We start from the raw sequence: 25,521 nt of genomic DNA on the forward strand, positions 1-25,521 counted from the left end.
ACCACTTCGACAATGCAAAATATGTTTTATTGTGACACAAACAATTAATAAGACAAAAAAAACGGAAAACTTGAGCGTGCATAACTATTTGCAGCTCCTTCAGGGTTATCTTTGATCTCTTTGTTGCCTCTCTGATTAATGCCCTCCTTGCCTGGTCTGTGAGTTTTGGTGGGCGGCCCTCTCTTGGCAGGTTTGTTGTGGTGCCATAATCTTTCAATTTTTTGATAATAGATTTAATGGTGCTCTGTGGGATATTAAATGTTTCTGATTTTTTTTTATAACCCAACCCTGATCTGTACTTCTCCACAACTTTGTCCCTGACCTGTTTGGAAAGCTCCTTGGTCTTCATGGTGCCGCTTGCTTGGTGGTGCCCCTTGCTTGGTGGTGTTGCAGACTCTGGGGCCTTTCAGAACAGGTGTATATATACTGAGATCATGTGACAGATCATGTGACACTTAGATTGCACACAGGTGGACTTTATTTAACTAATTATGTGACTTCTGAAGGTAATTGGTTGCACCAGATCTTATTTAGGGGCTTCATAGCAAAGGGGGTGAATACATATGAACGCACCACTTTTATTCTTTTCATTTCACTTCACCAATTTGGACTATTTAGTGTATGTCCATTACATGAAATCCAAATAAAAATCAATTTTAAATTACAGGTTGTAATGCAACAAAATAGGGAAAAAAGGGGGATGAATACTTTCTCTAACCTATGGTCTGTCTGTGTGTCTGTCTGTGTGTCTGTCTGTCTGTGTGTCTGTCTGTGTGTCTGTCTGTGTGTGTGTCTGTCTGTGTGTGTGTCTGTCTGTGTGTCTGTGTGTGAGAGAGACAGTGTATGCTATTTTACATGAGTCTTAGAGCTGGCCCCCCTTCATAACTCCTATGGGGTCACATCAAACAAGCTATCAGGGTCTCTCCTCATTCATCTTGTGTGAGTGTGTGTGTGTGTGTGGTGTGTGTGTGTGTGTGTGTGTGTGTATGTGGTGTGTGTGTGTGTGTGTGTGAGTGTGTGTGTGTTTATGTGGTGTGTGTGTGTGTGTGTGTGAGTGTGTGTGTGTATGTGAGTGTGTGTGTGTATGTGAGTGTGTGTGTGTGTGTGTATGTGGTGTGTGTGTGTGTGTGTGTGAGTGTGTGTGTGTTTATGTGGTGTGTGTGTGTGAGTGTGTGTGTGTATGTGGTGTGTGTGTGAGTGTGTGAGTGTGTGTGTGTATGTGGTGTGTGTGTGTGTGTGTGTGTATGTGGTGTGTGTGTGTGTGTGTGTATGTGGTGTGTGAGTGTGTGTGTGTGTGTGTGTATGTGGTGTGTGTGTGTGTGTGTGTATGTGGTGTGTGAGTGTGTGTGTGTGTGTGTGTATGTGGTGTGTGTGTGTGTGAGTGTGTGTGTGTATGTGGTGTGTGTGTGTGTGTGTGTGTGTGTGTGTGTGTGTGTGTGTATGTGGTGTGTGTGTGTGTGAGTGTGTGTGTGAGTGTGTGTGTGTGTGTGTGTGTGTGTATGTGGTGTGTGTGTGTATGTGGTGTGTGTGTGAGTGTGTGTGTGTATGTGGTGTGTGTGTGAGTGTGTGAGTGTGTGTGTGTATGTGGTGTGTGTGTGTGTGTGAGTGTGTGTGTGTATGTGGTGTGTGTGTGTGTGTGTGTGTGTGTGTGTGTGTGTGTGTGTGTGTGTGTGTGTGTGTGTGTGTGTTAGCCTGATCCTTAAGGCTCCATTCAGAAGAAGCCAACTTAGCTTTCATTTGACGTAAACAATTATAAGAGCTTCACACATTACCGATCAAGGACAGGAAGTTAGGAAACATGTCACTGAAAAATGAGTCGTGTTCACATTCATGCAGATAATCCCTGTTAGGAAACACGTCAGCGTGAATGAGTCGCGTTCACATTAATGCAGATAATCCCTGTTCTACGTGGCATTACAGGAACCACAGCTGTATACCGTTTAACGCTCTGGAATGATGTATCCTAACATGGAATCAGAGGTTATAGAATTCAGAGGTTTAATCCCATCATACATTTCCTTAATATGTCAATATATGAGTGTAAACAGATTATTTAATGTGTTAGTATTAGGACTAGGGGTATCCACGGGGGGTTTAATGTGTTAGTATTAGGACTAGGGGTATCCATGGGGGAGTGGGTTTAATGTGTTAGTATTAGGACTAGGGGTATCCATGGGGGGTTTAATGTGTTAGTATTAGGACTAGGGGTATCCACGGGGGGTTTAATGTGTTAGTATTAGGACTAGGGGTATCCATGGGGGGTTTAATGTGTTAGTATTAGGACTAGGGGTATCCACGGGGGAGTGGGTTTAATGTGTTAGTATTAGGACTAGGGGTATCCATGGGGGGTTTAATGTGTTAGTATTAGGACTAGGGGTATCCACGGGGGGTTTAATGTGTTAGTATTAGGACTAGGGGTATCCATGGGGGGTTTAATGTGTTAGTATTAGGACTAGGGGTATCCATGGGGGGTTTAATGTGTTAGTATTAGGACTAGGGGTATCCATGGGGGAGGGGGTTTAATGTGCTAGTATTAGGACTAGGGGTATCCACGGGGGGTTTAATGTGTTAGTATTAGGACTAGGGGTATCCACGGGGGGTTTAATGTGTTAGTATTAGGACTAGGGGTATCCATGGGGGAGTGGGTTTAATGTGCTAGTATTAGGACTAGGGGTATCCATGGGGGGTTTAATGTGTTAGTATTAGGACTAGGGGTATCCATGGGGGGTTTAATGTGTTAGTATTAGGACTAGGGGTATCCATGGGGGGGGGGTTTAATGTGTTAGTATTAGGACTAGGGGTATCCATGGGGGGTTTAATGTGTTAGTATTAGGACTAGGGGTATCCATGGGGGGTTTAATGTGTTAGTATTAGGACTAGGGGTATCCATGGGGGGTTTAATGTGTTAGTATTAGGACTAGGGGTATCCATGGGGGGTTTAATGTGTTAGTATTAGGACTAGGGGTATCCATGGGGGGTTTAATGTGTTAGTATTAGGACTAGGGGTATCCACGGGGGGTTTAATGTGCTAGTATTAGGACTAGGGGTATCCATGGGGGAGGGGGTTTAATGTGTTAGTATTAGGACTAGGGGTATCCATGGGGGGTTTAATGTGTTAGTATTAGGACTAGGGGTATCCATGGGGGGTTTAATGTGTTAGTATTAGGACTAGGGGTATCCACGGGGGGTTTAATGTGTTAGTATTAGGACTAGGGGTATCCATGGGGGAGGGGGTTTAATGTGTTAGTATTAGGACTAGGAGTATCCATGGGGGGTTTAATGTGTTAGTATTAGGACTAGGGGTATCCATGGGGGGTTTAATGTGTTAGTATTAGGACTAGGGGTATCCACGGGGGGTTTAATGTGTTAGTATTAGGACTAGGGGTATCCACGGGGGGTTTAATGTGTTAGTATTAGGACTAGGGGTATCCACGGGGGGTTGAATGTGTTAGTATTAGGACTAGGGGTATCCATGGGGGGTTTAATGTGTTAGTATTAGGACTAGGGGTATCCATGGGGGAGTGGGTTTAATGTGTTAGTATTAGGACTAGGGGTATCCATGGGGGGTTTAATGTGTTAGTATTAGGACTAGGGGTATCCATGGGGGGTTTAATGTGTTAGTATTAGGACTAGGGGTATCCACGGGGGGTTTAATGTGTTAGTATTAGGACTAGGGGTATCCACGGGGGGTTTAATGTGTTAGTATTAGGACTAGGGGTATCCACGGGGGGTTTAATGTGTTAGTATTAGGACTAGGGGTATCCATGGGGGGTTTAATGTGTTAGTATTAGGACTAGGGGTATCCATGGGGGGTTTAATGTGTTAGTATTAGGACTAGGGGTATCCATGGGGGGTTTAATGTGTTAGTATTAGGACTAGGGGTATCCACGGGGGGTTTAATGTGTTAGTATTAGGACTAGGGGTATCCATGGGGGGTTTAATGTGTTAGTATTAGGACTAGGGGTATCCACGGGGGGTTTAATGTGTTAGTATTAGGACTAGGGGTATCCATGGGGGGTTTAATGTGTTAGTATTAGGACTAGGGGTATCCATGGGGGAGGGGGTTTAATGTGTTAGTATTAGGACTAGGGGTATCCACGGGGGGTTTAATGTGTTAGTATTAGGACTAGGGGTATCCACGGGGGGTTTAATGTGTTAGTATTAGGACTAGGGGTATCCATGGGGGGTTTAATGTGTTAGTATTAGGACTAGGGGTATCCATGGGGGGTTTAATGTGTTAGTATTAGGACTAGGGGTATCCATGGGGGAGGGGGTTTAATGTGTTAGTATTAGGACTAGGGGTATCCACGGGGGAGTGGGTTTAATGTGTTAGTATTAGGACTAGGGGTATCCATGGGGGGTTTAATGTGTTAGTATTAGGACTAGGGGTATCCATGGGGGGTTTAATGTGTTAGTATTAGGACTAGGGGTATCCATGGGGGGTTTAATGTGTTAGTATTAGGACTAGGGGTATCCACGGGGGAGTGGGTTTAATGTGTTAGTATTAGGACTAGGGGTATCCATGGGGGGTTTAATGTGTTAGTATTAGGACTCGGGGTATCCATGGGGGGTTTAATGTGTTAGTATTAGGACTAGGGGTATCCACGGGGGGTTTAATGTGTTAGTATTAGGACTAGGGGTATCCACGGGGGGTTTAATGTGTTAGTATTAGGACTCGGGGTATCCTTTCACTGGTTTCTGGTGAGGAATTAATAAGCAGGTCAGAGTAAGAAGAGAACAGGAGTAGTGACACACACACACACACACGCGCTCAGTGAGGTGACAGTAGCAAGCTGGCTGAGGACAGGTGGGACAGGACGGACAGGTAGACAGAAGCTGGCTGAGGACAGGTGGGACAGGACGGACAGGTAGACAGAAGACGCTGCATCGTGTGTCTCAAGTCACAAGCTCTGAGGTACAGACACAGAAACAGCTGGGGACTAGAACACATTTAGGCAAAGTAAAATATCTAGAATGTATTATATTGGGCTGTTCTTTTGGTGAATGTTACAAACTCATAGTCACTACAATCCATAGGAGATCATTAGGCTTCACTGTCTTTCTTGTGTGGGTGTGTGTGTGTGTGTGAGAGTGTGTGAGTGAGTGTGTGTGTGTGTGTGTGTGTGTGAGTGTGTGTGTGAGTGAGTGAGTGAGTGAGTGAGTGTGTGTGTGTGTGTGTGTGTGTGTGTGTGTGTGTGTGTGTGTGTGTGAGTGTGTGTGTACAGTACACACACACTCACTGGGAGAGCCACAGCGGAAGCACTGTTTAGGAGAGATCTGATTATAGGATTCACACACACACACACACACACACACACACACACACACACACACACACACACACACACACACACAATTATTTCCACTCATTCACCAGGTGCACCTTGAGAGCCAGATCCCCCCCCCACCCCCCCAGTAAGAGACAGACATCACATCTTACCAAACTGAAACAGCAGTATTTCTACCTTTCTACCAGAAAGGTAGAAAGGTTTATTGATTGACGTAACAAAAAAACAGGCTTTATTTTTCAGCTAAATAAATGTATCCTTTATCCTCTTTATGACATCATCAAGAAGTGACGTATCAAAACGCTTCATAAAAAGGGCAGATCTGTAGTTTAATAACACATTGGAACCCACAGAGCTCTGGCACTTTAGGAAATAGGGTGCTATTTGGGACGCCTCCACAGACGCCACTATAACACACAACAGTGATTCTGTGGTCTATCTTCCCGACAGAGCCTTAGACGGGACAGAACGAGTCTTCTTGGGGACCTTTTTACTGCCCTTAGTCTTTTTAGGGGCATCTGACAGGGGGAGAGAGGGAGTGAAGGAGGGGCTAGGGGTGGGTTTGCCTGTTGCCCCTCTCGGCGGAACGTTCGTGGGGTCGGTGGGAGGGGCTTCAGGGTCAACAAGGAGCTGACAGACGTCGTCTAGGTGCGGGGTCACTGACGATTGAGAATCACACACCTGAAGCAGAGGGGTCGAAGGTTAAGGAAGTCGGAAACACACACACAAACCCCCTTCCTTTCATCCACGTCCTACAAACAAAGTGAAACCTAGTCAGTCTGAAGGCCCTAATCTAAGCCTTCCATTAGCGTTATGAGATGATGTCGGCCTTTAGAAAAGTGGCCTTTATGCCGCGTCAGAAAGCCCCTGACTGAAGTGCCCCAAAAGAGTTTACAGGAGAAGGCTGAAGGAGAGAGGGAAAGATGTATAGAGAGAATGATCCTAGTATTTCAGCCTTGAAATGAGCTCTTAGTAAAAGAGAGTCAGTTGAATAGGAGGCCCAGTTTTAAAGCACCCAGTCATCTAAATGATGACAGGACCATATCCACCATATTCAGCTGTAGTTTGTTTGGGGATTAAGGACCAGATTAAGGAAATGGAAACTAGGCTGTAAAAGTAATGTCTTTCTATTGAAACTGTCACCGTAGGTTTGGTCAAACGGACACATTCACAGTTTTGGAAGTTAAGTCTGGAAAAAGTAGACTGTCATTAGAAGCTACAACACATCTACAGCAAAATGCACAGATGCACAGACACACGGATCCAGCCTGGTGTCTACTCTGTAGGACACACGGATCCAGCCTGGTGTCTACTCTGTCAGACACATGGATCCAGCCTGGTGTCTACTCTGTCAGACACACGGATCCAGCCTGGTGTCTACTCTGTCAGACACACGGATCCAGCCTGGTGTCTACTCTGTCAGACACATGGATCCAGCCTGGTGTCTACTCTGTCAGACACATGGATCCAGCCTGGTGTCTACTCTGTCAGACACATGGATCCAGCCTGGTGTCTACTCTGTCAGACACATGGATCCAGCCTGGTGTCTACTCTGTCAGACACATGGATCCAGCCTGGTGTCTACTCTGTCAGACACACGGATCCAGCCTGGTGTCTACTCTGTCAGACACTGCAGTCCCTGAGGTGTTAAATGAGTCAAACAGAGGTTCTTAGGCACTGTCAGTCATCGGAGCGGTTTGTCCATTACAACTAGTTGACGAGAGACAGCAGTGTCAGTCTAAAGAGCCCCTTCTAGTTGAAGGACAGTGTCACACTAAAGAGGTCCTCTAGTTGAAAGACAGTGTCAGTCTAAAGAGGTCCTTCTAGTTGAAGGACAGTGTCAGTCTAAAGAGGGCCTCTAGTTGAAGGACAGTGTCAGTCTAAAGAGCCCTTCTAGTTGAAGGACAGTGTCAGTCTAAAGAGGGCCTCTAGTTGAAGGACAGTGTCAGTCTAAAGAGGGCCTCTAGTTGAAGGACAGTGTCAGTCTAAAGAGGGCCTCTAGTTGAAGGACAGTGTCAGTCTAAAGAGGGCCTCTAGTTGAAGGACAGTGTCAGTCTAAAGAGGGCCTCTAGTTGAAGGACAGTGTCAGTCTAAAGAGGGCCTCTAGTTGAAGGACAGTGTCAGTCTAAAGAGGGCCTCTAGTTGAAGGACAGTGTCAGTCTAAAGAGCCCTTCTAGTTGAAGGACAGTGTCAGTCTAAAGAGGGCCTCTAGTTGAAGGACAGTGTCAGTCTAAAGAGGGCCTCTAGTTGAAGGACAGTGTCAGTCTAAAGAGGGCCTCTAGTTGAAGGACAGTGTCAGTCTAAAGAGCCCTTCTAGTTGAAGGACAGTGTCAGTCTAAAGAGCCCTTCTAGTTGAAGGACAGTGTCAGTCTAAAGAGGGCCTCTAGTTGAAGGACAGTGTCAGTCTAAAGAGGGCCTCTAGTTGAAGGACAGTGTCAGTCTAAAGAGGGCCTCTAGTTGAAGGACAGTGTCAGTCTAAAGAGGGCCTCTAGTTGAAGGACAGTGTCAGTCTAAAGAGGGCCTCTAGTTGAAGGACAGTGTCAGTCTAAAGAGGGCCTCTAGTTGAAGGACAGTGTCAGTCTAAAGAGCCCTTCTAGTTGAAGGACAGTGTCAGTCTAAAGAGCCCTTCTAGTTGAAGGACAGTGTCAGTCTAAAGAGGGCCTCTAGTTGAAGGACAGTGTCAGTCTAAAGAGGGCCTCTAGTTGAAGGACAGTGTCAGTCTAAAGAGGGCCTCTAGTTGAAGGACAGTGTCAGTCTAAAGAGGGCCTCTAGTTGAAGGACAGTGTCAGTCTAAAGAGGGCCTCTAGTTGAAGGACAGTGTCAGTCTAAAGAGGGCCTCTAGTTGAAGGACAGTGTCACACTAAAGAGGGCCTCTAGTTGAAGGACAGTGTCAGTCTAAAGAGGGCCTCTAGTTGAAGGACAGTGTCAGTCTAAAGAGGGCCTCTAGTTGAAGGACAGTGTCAGTCTAAAGAGGGCCTCTAGTTGAAGGACAGTGTCAGTCTAAAGAGGGCCTCTAGTTGAAGGACAGTGTCAGTCTAAAGAGGGCCTCTAGTTGAAGGACAGTGTCAGTCTAAAGAGGGCCTCTAGTTGAAGGACAGTGTCAGTCTAAAGAGGGCCTCTAGTTGAAGGACAGTGTCAGTCTAAAGAGGGCCTCTAGTTGAAGGACAGTGTCAGTCTAAAGAGGGCCTCTAGTTGAAGGACAGTGTCAGTCTAAAGAGGGCCTCTAGTTGAAGGACAGTGTCAGTCTAAAGAGGGCCTCTAGTTGAAGGACAGTGTCAGTCTAAAGAGCCCTTCTAGTTGAAGGACAGTGTCAGTCTAAAGAGGTCCTTCTAGTTGAAGGACAGTGTCACACTAAAGAGGGCCTCTAGTTGAAGGACAGTGTCAGTCTAAAGAGGGCCTCTAGTTGAAGGACAGTGTCAGTCTAAAGAGGGCCTCTAGTTGAAGGACAGTGTCAGTCTAAAGAGGGCCTCTAGTTGAAGGACAGTGTCAGTCTAAAGAGGGCCTCTAGTTGAAGGACAGTGTCAGTCTAAAGAGGGCCTCTAGTTGAAGGACAGTGTCAGTCTAAAGAGGGCCTCTAGTTGAAGGACAGTGTCAGTCTAAAGAGGGCCTCTAGTTGAAGGACAGTGTCAGTCTAAAGAGGTCCTTCTAGTTGAAGGACAGTGTCAGTCTAAAGAGGGCCTCTAGTTGAAGGACAGTGTCAGTCTAAAGAGCCCTTCTAGTTGAAGGACAGTGTCAGTCTAAAGAGGGCCTCTAGTTGAAGGACAGTGTCAGTCTAAAGAGGTCCTCTAGTTGAAGGACAGTGTCACACACACACACACACACACACACACACACACACACACACACACACACACACACACACTCTCTCTCTTACAGGGATGAAGCAAAGGTTCTCTCTGAGGCAGGCATCTTGTAGTTCTGTCCGGAGGGCGGAGACATGGCTTTGGTGGGTGGAGATTTCTCTCTCCATCGAGCCAATCCTGGAGCACGCTGCGTGGTATACCTCAGAGAACGTCCCCACCAGGCTCTGCAATGCATCATGGGAGGAAAGAGCGAAAGGTTTTATTCAGGGTGTGAATGTGTGTGTTTAAATATGATTCAAGGACAGGTGTTGAACTAACATCAGGAGTATGTTGACCTGCTCTAGTTCTGAGAGGACCAACTACTGAGAGAAGATGGAAGTATGTTAGGCCTCTCGAGTGGCGCAGCGGTTTAAGGCACTGCATCGCAGGCGTCACTACAGACCCGGGTTTGATCCCAGGCTGTGTCACAACCGGCCGTGACCGGGAGTCCTATAGGGTCGGCGCACAATTGGATATCACGAAATTGGGGAAAAAAAGGGGGTAAAATACAAAACATTTAAAATAAAGAAGATGGATGTCCTTCTGGAAGGTTCTCCCATCTCCACAGAGGAACTCTGGAGCTCTGTCAGAGTGACCATCGGGTTCTTGGTCACCTCCGTGACTAAGGCCCTTCTCCCCCGATTGCTCAGTTTGGCCGGGCGGCCAGCTCTAGGAAGAGTCTTGATGGTTCCAAACTTCTTCCATTTAAGAATGATGGAGGCCACTGTGTTCTTGGGGACCTTCAATGCTGCAGACATTCTTTGGTGTCCTTCACCAGATCTGTGCCTCGACACAATCCGATCTCGGAGCTCTACGGACAATTCCTTCGCCCTCATGGCTTGGTTTTTGCCCTGACATGCACTGTCAACTGTGGGACCTTATATAGACAGGTGTGTGCCTTTCCAAATCATGTCCAATCAATTTAATTTACCACAGGTGGACTCCAATCAAGTTGTAGAAACATCTCAAGGATGATCAATGGAAACAGGATGCACCTGAGCTCAATTTTGAGTCTCATAGCAAAAGGTCTGAATACTTATGTAAATAAGGTATCTCTGTTTTTTAAATTTTTAATACATTTGCAGACATTTCTAAAAACCTGTTTTTCTTTGTCATTATGGGGTATTGTGTGTAGATTGATGAGGAGAAAAAAACAATGTAATCCATTTTAGAATAAGGCTGTAACGCAACAAAATGTGGAAAAAGTCAAGGGGTCTGAATACTTTCCGAATGCTCTGTATAAGCCGGAAGTAGAAGCCTAAGTGTTGTTGTCCATTAGTTTACTCCAATTAGGGGAGGGGTGGTGGGGTTACGGGCAAATAGTAAAGGAAAATATATTAAATATATATTTACCCCCAAATGGGGATTGTAATTGATTTAGACAATTACATTGATGGAAGCTACAATCTATCTGCAATATTAAAGCTGATCTACCCCCCCCAAAAAAATTTATAAATATATATATAAAAAGAAAAGAACAGGAGAAAAAAAAAACTAGACGGATAATCAGGCGTGCCGCTTAAACCTTTCATATATATTTTGTAAAATCATTTTAGGGATTGAAACTGACTAACTTCCTCCTCCTCTCCAAACCTGACGGACCAAACTGACTAACTTCCTCCTCCTCTCCAAACCTGACGGACCAAACTGACTAACTTCCTCCTCCTCTCCAAACCTGACGGACCAAACTGACTAACTTCCTCCTCCTCTCCAAACCTGACGGACCAAACTGACTAACTTCCTCCTCCTCTCCAAACCTGACGGACCAAACTGACTAACTTCCTCCTCCTCTCCAAACCTGATGGACCAAACTGACTAACTTCCTCCTCCTCTCCAAACCTGACGGACCAAACTGACTAACTTCCTCCTCCTCTCCAAACCTGACGGACAAAACTGACTAACTTCCTCCTCCTCTCCAAACCTGACGGACCAAACTGACTAACTTCCTCCTCCTCTCCAAACCTGACGGACCAAACTGACTAACTTCCTCCTCCTCTCCAAACCTGACGGACCAAACTGACTAACTTCCTCCTCCTCTCCAAACCTGACGGACCAAACTGACTAACTTCCTCCTCCTCTCCAAACCTGACGGACCAAACTGACTAACTTCCTCCTCCTCTCCAAACCTGACGGACCAAACTGACTAACTTCCTCCTCCTCTCCAAACCTGACGGACCAAACTGACTAACTTCCTCCTCCTCTCCAAACCTGACGGACCAAACTGACTAACTTCCTCCTCCTCTCCAAACCTGACGGACCAAACTGACTAACTTCCTCCACCTCTCTGTACCTGACGGACCAAACTGACTAACTTCCTCCTCCTCTCCGAACCTGACGGACCAAACTGACTAACTTCCTCCTCCTCTCTGTACCTGACGGACCAAACTGACTAACTTCCTCCTCCTCTCCAAACCTGACGGACCAAACTGACTAACTTCCCCCTCCTCTCCAAACCTGACGGACCAAACTGACTAACTTCCTCCTCCTCTCCAAACCTGACGGACCAAACTGACTAACTTCCTCCTCCTCTCCAAACCTGACGGACCAAACTGACTAACTTCCTCCTCCTCTCCAAACCTGACGGACCAAACTGACTAACTTCCTCCTCCTCTCTGAACCTGACGGACCAAACTGACTAACTTCCACCTCCTCTCCAAACCTGACGGACCAAACTGACTAACTTCCTCCACCTCTCTGTAGCTGACGGACCAAACTGACTAACTTCCTCCTCCTCTCCAAACCTGACGGACCAAACTGACTAACTTCCTCCTCCTCTCCAAACCTGACGGACCAAACTGACTAACTTCCTCCTCCTCTCCAAACCTGACGGACCAAACTGACTAACTTCCTCCTCCTCTCCAAACCTGACGGACCAAACTGACTAACTTCCTCCTCCTCTCCAAACCTGACGGACCAAACTGACTAACTTCCTCCTCCTCTCTGTACCTGACGGACCAAACTGACTAACTTCCTCCTCCTCTCTGAACCTGACGGACCAAACTGACTAACTTCCTCCTCCTCTCTGAACCTGACGGACCAAACTGACTAACTTCCTCCTCCTCTCCAAACCTGACGGACCAAACTGACTAACTTCCTCCTCCTCTCCAAACCTGACGGACCAAACTGACTAACTTCCTCCTCCTCTCCAAACCTGACGGACCAAACTGACTAACTTCCTCCTCCTCTCCAAACCTGACGGACCAAACTGACTAACTTCCTCCACCTCTCTGTACCTGACGGACCAAACTGACTAACTTCCTCCTCCTCTCCGAACCTGACGGACCAAACTGACTAACTTCCTCCTCCTCTCTGTACCTGACGGACCAAACTGACTAACTTCCTCCTCCTCTCCGAACCTGACGGACCAAACTGACTAACTTCCTCCTCCTCTCCAAACCTGACGGACCAAACTGACTAACTTCCTCCTCCTCTCCAAACCTGACGGACCAAACTGACTAACTTCCTCCTCCTCTCCAAACCTGACGGACCAAACTGACTAACTTCCTCCTCCTCTCCAAACCTGACGGACCAAACTGACTAACTTCCTCCTCCTCTCCAAACCTGACGGACCAAACTGACTAACTTCCTCCTCCTCTCCGAACCTGACGGACCAAACTCAGTGTCCCTGTAGGAATAGTACCTGACAGGCGGCCACCTCTGGTCCTCCCAGCGACCTCTCTGGTCCAGTCAGATCCAGATGCACTCTTGGTAACTGCAGAGGGAGGTCGTCGTCAGTGGAGGTGGATCGTGATTGGACGATACGGTCTCTGACCTGCGGTGGGGGGCAGGAGAGAGAGAGTGTGTGTGTCGGGCCGTTTACACTAGGAAGCGGCATCGCTCGGTCAAACATCGGAAGAAGCGGAGGGGGGACCGTTGAGCGATGCGAGTGACCAATCCAAGCTCACCATAGATTACAAACCTTACTGGATTGGCCGACAATGGCTGTTGATACGTAGCACTAGCTAGCTTGTTAGCACCCTTGTATAGTGTAAATGGTCTGTATGTGTATGTGTGAATGCATGCGCTCGTGTGTCAGTGCTTCTGTTTCAAGGACACACTGCTAATTGAGTAGCTGAGCCAAACCTCCGGGAAGTGGGCGGGGCCACACCTCTGGGAAGTGGGAGGGGCCAAACCTCTGGGAAGTGGGAGGGGCCAAACCTCTGGGAAGTGGGAGGCTAACTCAACTCCGTCCCACATAAGAGAATATTGAACCCTACTTCTAGTGAGAAACACAAAAGCTGGTTTGTCTGGCATTGTGACTGATAGTATGTGGTTACAACACACACAATGCTCTGAACTCTAGCTGTTTAAAAACCAACCAACCAATGCAGCTCACCTCTCTGAACTCTAGCTGTTTAAAAACCAACCAACCAATGCAGCTCACCTCTCTGAACTCTAGCTGTTTAAAAACCAACCAACCAATGCAGCTCACCTCTCTGAACTCTAGCTGTTTAAAAACCAACCAACCAATGCAGCTCACCTCTCTGAACTCTAGCTGTTTAAAAACCAACCAACCAATGCAGCTCACCTCTTTGAACTCTAGCTGTTTAAAAACCAACCAACCAATGCAGCTCACCTCTCTGAACTCTAGCTGTTTAAAAACCAACCAACCAATGCAGCTCATCTCTCTGAACTCTAGCTGTTTAAAAACCAACCAACCAATGCAGCTCACCTCTTTGAACTCTAGCTGTTTAAAAACCAACCAACCAATGCAGCTCACCTCTTTGAACTCTAGCTGTTTAAAAACCAACCAACCAATGCAGCTCACCTCTCTGAACTCTAGCTGTTTAAAAACCAACCAACCAATGCAGCTCATCTCTCTGAACTCTAGCTGTTTAAAAACCAACCAACCAATGCAGCTCACCTCTCTGAACTCTAGCTGTTTAAAAACCAACCAACCAATGCAGCTCACCTCTCTGAACTCTAGCTGTTTAAAAAACAACCAACCAATGCAACTCACCTCTCTGAACTCTAGCTGTTTAAAAACCAACCAACCAATGCAGCTCACCTCTCTGAACTCTAGCTGTTTAAAAACCAACCAACCAATGCAGCTCACCTCTCTGAACTCTAGCTGTTTAAAAATCAACCAACCAATGCAACTCACCTCTCTGAACTCTAGCTGTTTAAAAACCAACCAACCAATGCAGCTCACCTCTCTGAACTCTAGCTGTTTAAAAACCAACCAACCAATGCAGCTCACCTCTCTGAACTCTAGCTGTTTAAAAACCAACCAACCAATGCAGCTCACCTCTCTGAACTCTAGCTGTTTAAAAACCAACCAACCAATGCAGCTCAACTCTCTGAACTCTAGCTGTTTAAAAACCAACCAACCAATGCAGCTCACCTCTCTGTAGCTGCTCTCTACTGCTCTCATGTAGCTGGCCAGGGAGTCCTTCCTCCTAGAGAGAGACAGAGAGAGGAGTGGGGAGGGGAGGGGAGGGGAAGGGGGAGAGAGAGACAGAGAGAGAGAGACAGAGACAGAGACAGAGAGAGAGAGAGAGAGAGAGAGAGAGAGAGAGAGAGAGAGAGAGAGAGAGAGAGAGATCAGTCAGCATTACAATAGCTAGCTAATGCCACAGTCATCATTGGATTTTAAAATGCCCTTTATTGGGTCTAGACCCTACAGTACATGACCATCCAACCCTCAGAAGTCCAGCACCACGCGCTCCTGTACCAGCCTGTAATAAACAGCTTTGTGTAAAAGGACGACTCCAGATCCCGTCATTCTCAACAGAGCACAACGCCCCCTGGAGGTCCCATGGGATCCCGTCATTCTCAACAGAGCACAACGCCCCCTGGAGGTCCCATGGGATCCCGTCATTCTCAACAGAGCACAACGCCCCCTGGAGGTCCCATGGTCTGACCAGCAACAGCTTTGTGTAAAAGGACGACTCCAGATCCCGTCATTCTCAACAGAGCACAACGCCCCCTAATACCTACATGTTTCAACCCTATATAGGGCACAACGCCCCCTAATACCTACATGTTTCAACCCTATATAGGGCACTACCCAGTCTGTAATACCTACATGTTTCAACCCTATATAGGGCACAACGCCCCCTAATACCTACATGTTTCAACCCTATATAGGGCACTACCCAGTCTGTAATACCTACATGTTTCAACCCTATATAGTGCACTACCCAGTCTGTAATACCTACCTGTTTCAACACTATATAGGGCACAACGCCCCCTAATACCTACATGTTTCAACCCTATATAGGGCACTACCCAGTCTGTAATACCTACCTGTTTCAACCCTATATAGGGCACTACCCAGTCTGTAATACCTACCTGTTCCAACCCTATATAGTGCACTACCCAGTCTGTAATACCTACATGTTTCAAGCAGACCATCATAGTCCCTGTGCCCAAGAACACCAAGGTAATCTGTCTAAATGACTATCGCCCCGTAGCATCACATCTGTAGCCATGAAATGCTTTGAAAGGCTGGTCATGGCTCACATCAACTCCATCATCTCAGACACACTGGACTCACTCCAATTTGCATACCGCCCCAACAGATCCACAGACGGCATACTCTCTATTGCACTCCACACTGCCCTCACCCACCTAGATAAGAGGAATACCTATGTGAGAACGCTGTTTATTAACTACAGCTCAGCGTTCAACACCATTGTCCTCTCCAAGCTCATCACTACACTAAGGACCCTGGGATTGAACACCTCCCTCTGCAACTGGGTCCTGGACTTCCTGACGGGCCGCCCCCAGGTGGTGAGGGTAGGCAACATCACCTCTGCCACGCTGATCCTCAACACGGGGGCCCCTCAGGGGTGCGTGCTGAGTCCCCTCCTGTACTCCCTGTTCACCCACAACTGCGTGGCCAAGCACTCCAATACCATCATCAAGTTTGCTGACGACACGACGGTAGTAGGCCTGGTCACCGGCAACGATGAGTCAGCATACAGGGAGGAGGTTTCTGACCAGAACATCAACCTCTCCCTCAACATCAGTAAGACCCAAGGAGCTGTTTGTTGACTACAGGTAACAGGGGGGGCGAACACGCCCCCATCCACATTGACGGGGCCGCAGTGGAGCAGGTCGAGAGCTTCAAGTTCCTCGGTGTCCAAATCACTGAAGACTTAAAATGGTCCAAACACACTCACACAGTCGTGAAGAAGGCAGCGCCTCTTCCCCCTCAGGAGATTGGAAAAAGTTTGGCATGGGGCCCTCAAATCCTCAAAAAGTTATATAGCTGTACCACTGAGAGCATCTTGACTGGCTGCATCACCGCCTGGTATAGCAACAGCACCGCCCTGGATCGCACGGCGCTACAGAGGGTGGTGCGGACAGCCCAGGACATCACTGGGGCTTAGCTCCCTGCCCTACAGGACATATACACTTCCAGTCAAAAGTTTGGACACACCTGCTTATTCAAGGGTTTTTCTTTATTTTTACTATTTTCTACATTGTAGAATAATAGTGAAGACATCAAAACTATGAAATAACACATATGGAATCACGTAGTAACCAAAAAAAGTGTTAAACAAATCAAAATATTTTATATTTGAGTTTCTGCTGCAGGTGAAGCTGGTTCTCAACGCACCACGTTGTATCATTACAGATGGAGTCATTCTAACGCACCACGTTGTATCATTACAGATGGAGTCATTCTAACGCACCACGTTGTATCATTACAGATGGAGTCATTCTAACGCACCACGTTGTATCATTACAGATGGAGTCATTCTAACGCACCACGTTGTATCATTACAGATGGAGTCATTCTAACGCACCACGTTTTATCATTACAGATGGAGTCATTCTAACGCACCACGTTGTATCATTACAGATGGAGTCATTCTAACGCACCACGTTGTATCATTACAGATGGAGTCATTCTAACGCACCACGTTGTATCATTACAGATGGAGTCATTCTAACGCACCACGTTGTATCATTACAGATGGAGTCATTCTAACGCACCACGTTGTATCATTACAGATGGAGTCATTCTAACGCACCACGTTGTATCATTACAGATGGAGTCATTCTAACGCACCACGTTGTATCATTACAGATGGAGTCATTCTAACGCACCACGTTGTATCATTACAGATGGAGTCATTCTAACGCACCACGTTGTATCATTACAGATGGAGTCATTCTAACGCACCACGTTGTATCCTTACAGATGGAGTCATTCTAACGCACCACGTTGTATCCTTACAGATGGAGTCATTCTAACGCACCACGTTGTATCCTTACAGATGGAGTCATTCTAACGCACCACGTTGTATCATTACAGATGGAGTCATTCTAACGCACCATGTTGTATCATTACAGATGGAGTCATTCTAACGCACCACGTTGTATCATTACAGATGGAGTCATTCTAACGCACCACGTTGTATCATTACAGATGGAGTCATTCTAACGCACCACGTTGTATCATTACAGATGGAGTCATTCTAACGCACCACGTTGTATCATTACAGATGGAGTCATTCTAACGCACCACGTTGTATCATTACAGATGGAGTCATTCTAACGCACCACGTTGTATCATTACAGATGGAGTCATTCTAACGCACCACGTTGTATCATTACAGATGGAGTCATTCTAACGCACCACGTTGTATCATTACAGATGGAGTCATTCTAACGCACCACGTTGTATCATTACAGATGGAGTCATTCTAACGCACCACGTTGTATCATTACAGATGGAGTCATTCTAACGCACCACGTTGTATCATTACAGATGGAGTCATTCTAACGCACCACGTTGTATCATTACAGATGGAGTCATTCTAACGCACCACGTTGTATCATTACAGATGGAGTCATTCTAACGCACCACGTTGTATCATTACAGATGGAGTCATTCTAACGCACCACGTTGTATCATTACAGATGGAGTCATTCTAACGCACCACGTTGTATCATTACAGATGGAGTCATTCTAACGCACCACGTTGTATCATTACAGATGGAGTCATTCTAACGCACCACGTTGTATCATTACAGATGGAGTCATTCTAACGCACCACGTTGTATCATTACAGATGGAGTCATTCTAACGCACCACGTTGTATCATTACAGATGGAGTCATTCTAACGCACCACGTTGTATCATTACAGATGGAGTCATTCTAACGCACCACGTTGTATCATTATAGGTGGAGTCATTCTAACGCACCACGTTGTATCATTACAGATGGAGTCATTCTAACGCACCACGTTGTATCATTACAGATGGAGTCATTCTAACGCACCACGTTGTATCATTACAGATGGAGTCATTCTAACGCACCACGTTGTATCATTACAGATGGAGTCATTCTAACGCACCACGTTGTATCATTACAGATGGAGTCATTCTAACGCACCACGTTGTATCATTACAGATGGAGTCATTCTAACGCACCACGTTGTATCATTACAGATGGAGTCATTCTAACGCACCACGTTGTATCATTACAGATGGAGTCATTCTAACGCACCACGTTGTATCATTACAGATGGAGTCATTCTAACGCACCACGTTGTATCATTACAGATGGAGTCATTCTAACGCACCACGTTGTATCATTACAGATGGAGTCATTCTAACGCACCACGTTGTATCATTACAGATGGAGTCATTCTAACGCACCACGTTGTATCATTACAGATGGAGTCATTCTAACGCACCACGTTGTATCATTACAGGTGGAGTCATTCTAACGCACCACGTTGTATCATTATAGGTGGAGTCATTCTAACGCACCACGTTGTATCATTACAGATGGAGTCATTCTAACGCACCACGTTGTATCATTACAGATGGAGTCATTCTAACGCACCACGTTGTATCATTACAGATGGAGTCATTCTAACGCACCACGTTGTATCATTACAGATGGAGTCATTCTAACGCACCACGTTGTATCATTACAGATGGCGTCGTCGTACTATATGGCGTAAGACAACGGGTGCACAGTACAGTTTCGTATGTAGGGTAATAGTGTTTAAGGTTTCGTATGTAGGGTAATAGTGTTTAAGGTTTCGTATGTAGGGTAATAGTGTTTAAGGTTTCGTATGTAGGGTAATAGTGTTTAAGGTTTCGTATGTAGGGTATAGTGTTTAGGGTTTCGTATGTAGGGTAATACTGTTGAAGGTTTCGTATGTAGGGTAATAGTGTTTAAGGTTTCGTATGTAGGGTAATAGTGTTTAAGGTTTCGTATGTAGGGTGTAGTGTTTAAGTTTTCGTATGTAGGGTATAGTGTTTAAGGTTTCGTATGTAGGGTAATAGTGTTTAAGGTTTCGTATGTAGGGTAATATTGTTTAAGGTTTCGTATGTAGGGTAATAGTGTTTAAGGTTTTGTATGTAGGGTAATAGTGTTTAAGGTTTCGTATGTAGGGTAATAGTGTTTAAGGTTTCGTATGTAGGGTAATAGTGTTTAAGGTTTCGTATGTAGGGTATAGTGTTTAAGGTTTCGTATGTAGGGTAATAGTGTTTAAGGTTTCGTATGTAGGGTATAGTGTTTAAGGTTTCGTATGTATGGTAATAGTGTTTAAGGTTGCGTATGTAGGGTATAGTGTTTAAGGTTTCGTATGTAGGGTAATAGTGTTTAAGGTTTCGTATGTAGGGTATAGTGTTTAAGGTTTCGTATGTAGGGTATAGTGTTTAAGGTTTCGTATGTAGGGTAATAGTGTTTAAGGTTTCGTATGTAGGGTAATAGTGTTTAGGGTTTCGTATGTAGGGTGTAGTGTTTAGGGTTTCGTATGTAGGGTAATAGTGTTTAAGGTTTCGTATGTAGGGTATAGTGTTTAAGGTTTCGTATGTAGGGTATAGTGTTGAAGGTTTCGTATGTAGGGTATAGTGTTGAAGGTTTCGTATGTAGGGTAATAGTGTTGAAGGTTTCGTATGTAGGGTAATAGTGTTAAAGGTTTCGTATGTAGGGTAATAGTGTTTAAGGTTTCGTATGTAGGGTAATAGTGTTTAAGGTTTCGTATGTAGGGTGTAGTGTTTAGGGTGTAGAGCGTACTTGGCTGCCATGCGTAGTGCATCCTCTGCCTGTCTGACACTCTCCTCCAGACTCTTCTTCTCCTGCTGTAGGCCTGACAGGTGTTTACCCAGAACCCTTAGAGACTGGTCCTTCTGACGCACCTCCTGACGAGCCTCCGACAGACTCTAGGGGGGGAGAGAAGGGGGAGATGGTTAGAGTTAGGGGGGGAAGAGGGTTAGAGTTAGGGGGGGGAAGAGGGTTAGAGTTAGGGGGGGAGAGAAGGGGGAGAGGGTTAGAGTTAGGGGGGGGAAGAGGGTTAGAGTTAGGGGGGGAGAGAAGGGGGAGAGGGTTAGAGTTAGGGGGGGGAAGAGGGTTAGAGTTAGGGGGGAGAAGAGGGTTAGAGTTAGGGGGGAAGAGGGTTAGAGTTAGGGGGGGGAAGAGGGTTAGAGTTAGGGGGGGGAAGAGGGTTAGAGTTAGGGGGGGGAAGAGGGTTAGAGTTAGGGGGGAAAAGGGTTAGAGTTAGGGGGGGGGGGGAGAGGGTTAGAGTTAGGGGGGAGATGGTTAGAGTTAGGGGGGAAGAGGGTTAGAGTTAGGGGGGGGGGGGGAGAGGGTTAGAGTTAGGGGGGGGAAGAGGGTTAGAGTTAGGGGGGGGGAAGAGGGTTAGAGTTAGGGGGGGGGAAGAGGGTTAGAGTTAGGGGGGGAAGAGGGTTAGAGTTAGGGGGGGAGATGGTTAGAGTTAGGGGGGGAGATGGTTAGAGTTAGGGGGGAAGAGGGTTAGAGTTGGGGGGGGGGGGAGAGGGTTAGAGTTAGGGGGGGGAAGAGGGTTAGAGTTAGGGGGGGAAGAGGGTTAGAGTTAGGGGGGGAAGAGGGTTAGAGTTAGGGGGGGAGATGGTTAGAGTTAGGGGGGGAGATGGTTAGAGTTAGGGGGGAAGAGGGTTAGAGTTAGGGGGGGGGAAGAGGGTTAGAGTTGGGGGGGAAGAGGGTTAGAGTTAGGGGGGGAGATGGTTAGAGTTAGGGGGGAAGAGGGTTAGAGTTAGGGGGGGGGAAGAGGGTTAGAGTTGGGGGGGAAGAGGGTTAGAGTTAGGGGGGGGAAGAGGGTTAGAGTTAGGGGGGAGATGGTTAGAGTTAGGGGGGGGAAGAGGGTTAGAGTTAGGGGGGGGAAGAGGGTTAGAGTTGGGGGGGAAGAGGGTTAGAGTTAGGGGGGAGATGGTTAGAGTTGGGGGGGAAGAGGGTTAGAGTTAGGGGGGGGAAGAGGGTTAGAGTTAGGGGGGGGAAGAGGGTTAGAGTTAGGGGGGGGAAGAGGGTTAGAGTTAGGGGGGGGAAGAGGGTTAGAGTTAGGGGGGAAGAGGGTTAGAGTTAGGGGGGGGAAAAGGGTTAGAGTTAGGGGGGGGAAGAGGGTTAGAGTTAGGGGGGGAAGAGGGTTAGAGTTGGGGTTGTATTGTAAGACGATGTCAGCACCATTTACCCAGGTCTAATTCCTGGTACATGTTTCAGTACCGGGTGAATAACAGGGATTCTGATAGGGAGAAGGAAGGAGTTAGGTGGGGAGAGGGAGAGCGAGAGTACCTGAGACGACCTCTCCTCCCCACAGAGTGTGTACCTGTACGGCCTGAGAGAGTGTCTGTTCTCTCTCCCTCTCCTCCCCCCAGTGTGCGTTCTCTCTCCCTCTCCTCCCCCCAGAGTGTGTACCTGTACGGCCTGAGAGAGTGTGTGTTCTCTCTCCCTCTCCTCCCCCCAGAGTGTGTCCATGCGTAGCCCCAGAGTGTGCGTTCTCTCTCCCTCTCCTCCCCCCAGAGTGTGTACCTGTACGGCCTGAGAGAGTGTGTGTTCTCTCTCCCTCTCCTCCCCCCAGAGCGTGTCCATGCGTAGCCCCAGAGTGTGCGTTCTCTCTCCCTCTCCTCCCCCCAGAGTGTGTACCTGTACGGCCTGAGAGAGCGTGCGTTCTCTCTCCCTCTCCTCCCCCCAGTGCGTGTCCATGCGTAGCCCCAGAACGTGTAGCTGATCAGACTGTTCTCTGAGTAGACCCTGAGCCTGCTCCTCTCTCTGCAAGGTCTGTCTCAACTCCTCACACACACTGTCAAACCGCTCTGCTGGCACCTACACACAGAGAGACACACACACAGGCATAGTTAGACACACACACACCGATACACAGACATGCAGTACACACACACAGTCAAACACACACACACACACACACATACATACACACACAAACACACACACACACACACACACACACACACAGTCAAACACACACACACACACACACACACACACACACACACACACAGACAGTCAAACACACACACACACAGTGAAACACACACACACACACACACATACACACACACATACACACACACACACAGACACAGTGAAACACACACACACAAACACAGTCAAACACACACACAGTCAAACACACACACACACAAACACAGTCAAACACACACACAGTGAAACACACACACACACAGTCAAACACACACACATTCAGACACATACACACACACAGTCAAACACACACACACACACACACACAGTCAAACACAAACACACACACAGTCAAACAAACACACACACACACACACACACAGTCAAATACACACACACACACAGAGAGTTAAACAGTTACAAATACACTGATAGACCGATACACTGACGACGTTCACACATTTTTGTTCAGGCATTAGTGAGGGCACTCACCAGGTGGACATCAGGGACCTTGTGGCACGGTCCTCGGCCGTCCTTGGTGACACGTTTGAGGTGTGCGACCTCTAACCTCAGGCTCCGCCTCTCCACCTCAGCGGAGTGCAGCCGTTGGGTGAAAACCAGGAAGTGTTGCTGCAGCGATGCCACCAGACACTGACAGACAAGACATAAGGGGGGACTGGGTTAACATACCGTTAATATATTTAATACCATCTACAGGTAACTTCCAAAACAATGGGAACACTTTACTTCCACACAGGTGTGGTTCCGGAGTTAATAAAACAATTAACATCCCATCATGCTTAGGGTCATGTATGAAAATGCTGGGCAGGCCATTATTTTGGCTACCATGGCTATGCGATCATAGGATGACATCCACAGTCACTGGTTTGATGAGAATTTAAAATGATGTAAATCATACAGTGCATTGGGAAAGTATTCAGACCCCTTGACTTTTCCCACATTTTGTTACATTACAGCCTTATTCTAAAATGGATTAAATAAATAAAAATCCTCATTAAACAACACACAATATCCCATAAATGACAAAGCGAAAACAGGTTTTTTGAATTGTTGGCAAATGTATTAAAAATAAAAAACTGAAATACCTTATTTACATAAGTATTCAGACCCTTTGCTATGAGACTCGAAATTGAGCTCAGGTGCATCCGGTTTCCTTTGATCATCCTTGAGATGTTTCTACAACTTGATTGGAGTCCATCTGTGGTAAATTCAATTGATTGGACATGATTTGGAAAGGCAAACACCTGTCTATATAAGGTCCCACAGTTGACAGTGCATGTCAGAGCAAAAACCAAGCCATGAGGGCGAAGGAATTGTCCGTAGAGTTCAGAGACTGGATTGTGTCGAGGCACAGATCTGGGAAAGGGTACCAAAACATTTCTGCATCATTGAAGGTCCCCAAGAACACAGTGGCCTCCATAATTCTTAAATGGAAGAAGTTTGGAACCACCAAGACTCTTCCTAGAGCTGGCCGCCCGGCCAAACTGAGCAATCGGGGGAGAAGGGCCTTAGTCTGGGAGGTGACCAAGAACCCGATGGTAACTCTGACAGAGCTCCAGAGTTCCTCTGTGGAGATGGGAGAACCTTCCAGAAGGACAACCATCTCTGCAGCTCTCCAACAATCAGGACTTTATGGTAGAGTAGCCAGACGGAAGCCACTCCTCAGTAAAAGGCACATGACAGCCCGCTTGGAGTTTGACAAAAGGCACCTAAAGACTCTCAGACCATGAGAAACAAGATTCTCTGGTCTGATGAAACCAAGATTGAACTCTTTGGCCTGAATGCCAAGCGTCACCTCTGGAGGAAACCTGGCACCATCCCTACGGTGAATCATTTGTAGATTGATGAGGGGAAAAAACAATTTAATGCATTTTAGAATAAGGCTGTAACGTAACAAAATGTAGAAAGTGTCAAGGGGTCGGAATTCTTTCCGAATGCACTGTATGCCACGGCCGTCTCAGTCACCAGATCTCAAGCCAAATGAACACTTATGGGAGATTCTGGAGCGGCACCTGTGAAAGAGTTTTCCACCACCATCAACAAAAAAACTAATTATTGAATGGTGTTGCATTCCTCCAACAGAGTTCCAGACACTTGTAGGTGTATGTCCAAGGTGCATTGAAGCTGGTCTGGCTGCTGGAGGCCCAATGCCCTATTAAGACATTTATGTTGGGGTTTCCTTTATTCTGGCAGTTACATTATGTATTGCCACTGTTGTCCCGGATACATTAGGATGAATTTGTAAAGCCTCAAGACTGAAGACTAACGTTAGATCTCTTAGCTAATGCCAAGGGCTTTAGTTCAGAGGGATAACTCAGTCCTGAGGCATGCAGAAGACCCAGGTTAGGGGTTTAATTTTCTAAACTGAAGAATGCGAGTTACTGTTGGGAGGAGGAGAAAAAACCTTCAAAATGTCCTCCTAAAACTGCTCATAACAAAAAAAGAACTCAGTTTCAAATAATTCCTGTACTGCCCATTCTTGTGGACTGTTGATCCAGTCCTGAACTTGACTCTAGAATTTCCTTCATGTTCCTCCAACTCAGGTTTTCAACAGAGAAAAACAAACTAACATATAATATACATATTCTATATACAATATATTGTTATAGACCACTAACCTTACTGCTCATCTGTTTGGCTGTGAGTCGGTGTAAGCCCTGTCCCAGCCTACTAACCAGAGTGCCCTTGTTAACGCCATAGGCTGGGAGATGGGACCCTTGGTCTGATGGGGTGAGGAGGTGGTCCAGGAGGCGGGATAGACTGTTACGAGCAGCCGACAACACTACCTGAGAGGAGACGACTGGAGGAGAGAGAGACAACACTACCTGAGAGGAGGAGACTGGAGGAGAGAGAGAGACAACACTACCTGAGAGGAGGAGACTGGAGGAGAGAGAGAGAGAGACAACACTACCTGAAAGGAGGAGACTGGAGGAGAGAGAGAGAGACAACACTACCTGAGAGGAAGAGACTGGAGGAGAGAGAGAGACAACACTACCTGAGAGGAGGAGACTGGAGGAGAGAGAGAGAGAGAGAGAGACAACACTACCTGAGAGGAGGAGACTGGAGGAGAGAGAGAGAGAGACAACACTACCTGAGAGGAGGAGACTGGAGGAGAGAGAGAGAGAGAACACTACCTGAGAGGAAGAGACTGGAGGAGAGAGAGAGACAACACTACCTGAGAGGAAGAGAAAGAGAGAC

General features: G+C 46.8%; 1 protein-coding gene across 1 annotated transcript in view; it reads right to left on the minus strand.

Annotated features, from left to right (window-relative positions):
• Positions 1 to 5,478: 5,478 nt before the first annotated feature.
• Positions 5,479 to 25,521, minus strand: part of LOC311126545 (coiled-coil domain-containing protein 171-like) — a gene marked incomplete at its 5' end in the record, with an annotated part of 29,994 nt that continues 9,951 nt past the window's right edge. Inside the window, 8 exons of the mRNA XM_084200537.1 lie at positions 5,479 to 5,969; positions 9,163 to 9,315; positions 12,771 to 12,902; positions 14,475 to 14,529; positions 20,125 to 20,270; positions 22,003 to 22,182; positions 22,795 to 22,953; positions 24,942 to 25,123. Of these exons, the coding sequence (XP_084056663.1) occupies positions 5,724 to 5,969; positions 9,163 to 9,315; positions 12,771 to 12,902; positions 14,475 to 14,529; positions 20,125 to 20,270; positions 22,003 to 22,182; positions 22,795 to 22,953; positions 24,942 to 25,123 (1,253 nt within the window). The remainder of the gene's footprint in view (positions 5,970 to 9,162; positions 9,316 to 12,770; positions 12,903 to 14,474; positions 14,530 to 20,124; positions 20,271 to 22,002; positions 22,183 to 22,794; positions 22,954 to 24,941; positions 25,124 to 25,521) is intronic.

Source organism: Coregonus lavaretus, assembly GCF_964263955.1.
Source record: "Coregonus lavaretus genome assembly, contig: HAP1_SCAFFOLD_4120, whole genome shotgun sequence".
Classification (NCBI taxonomy): Eukaryota; Metazoa; Chordata; class Actinopteri; order Salmoniformes; family Salmonidae; genus Coregonus; species Coregonus lavaretus.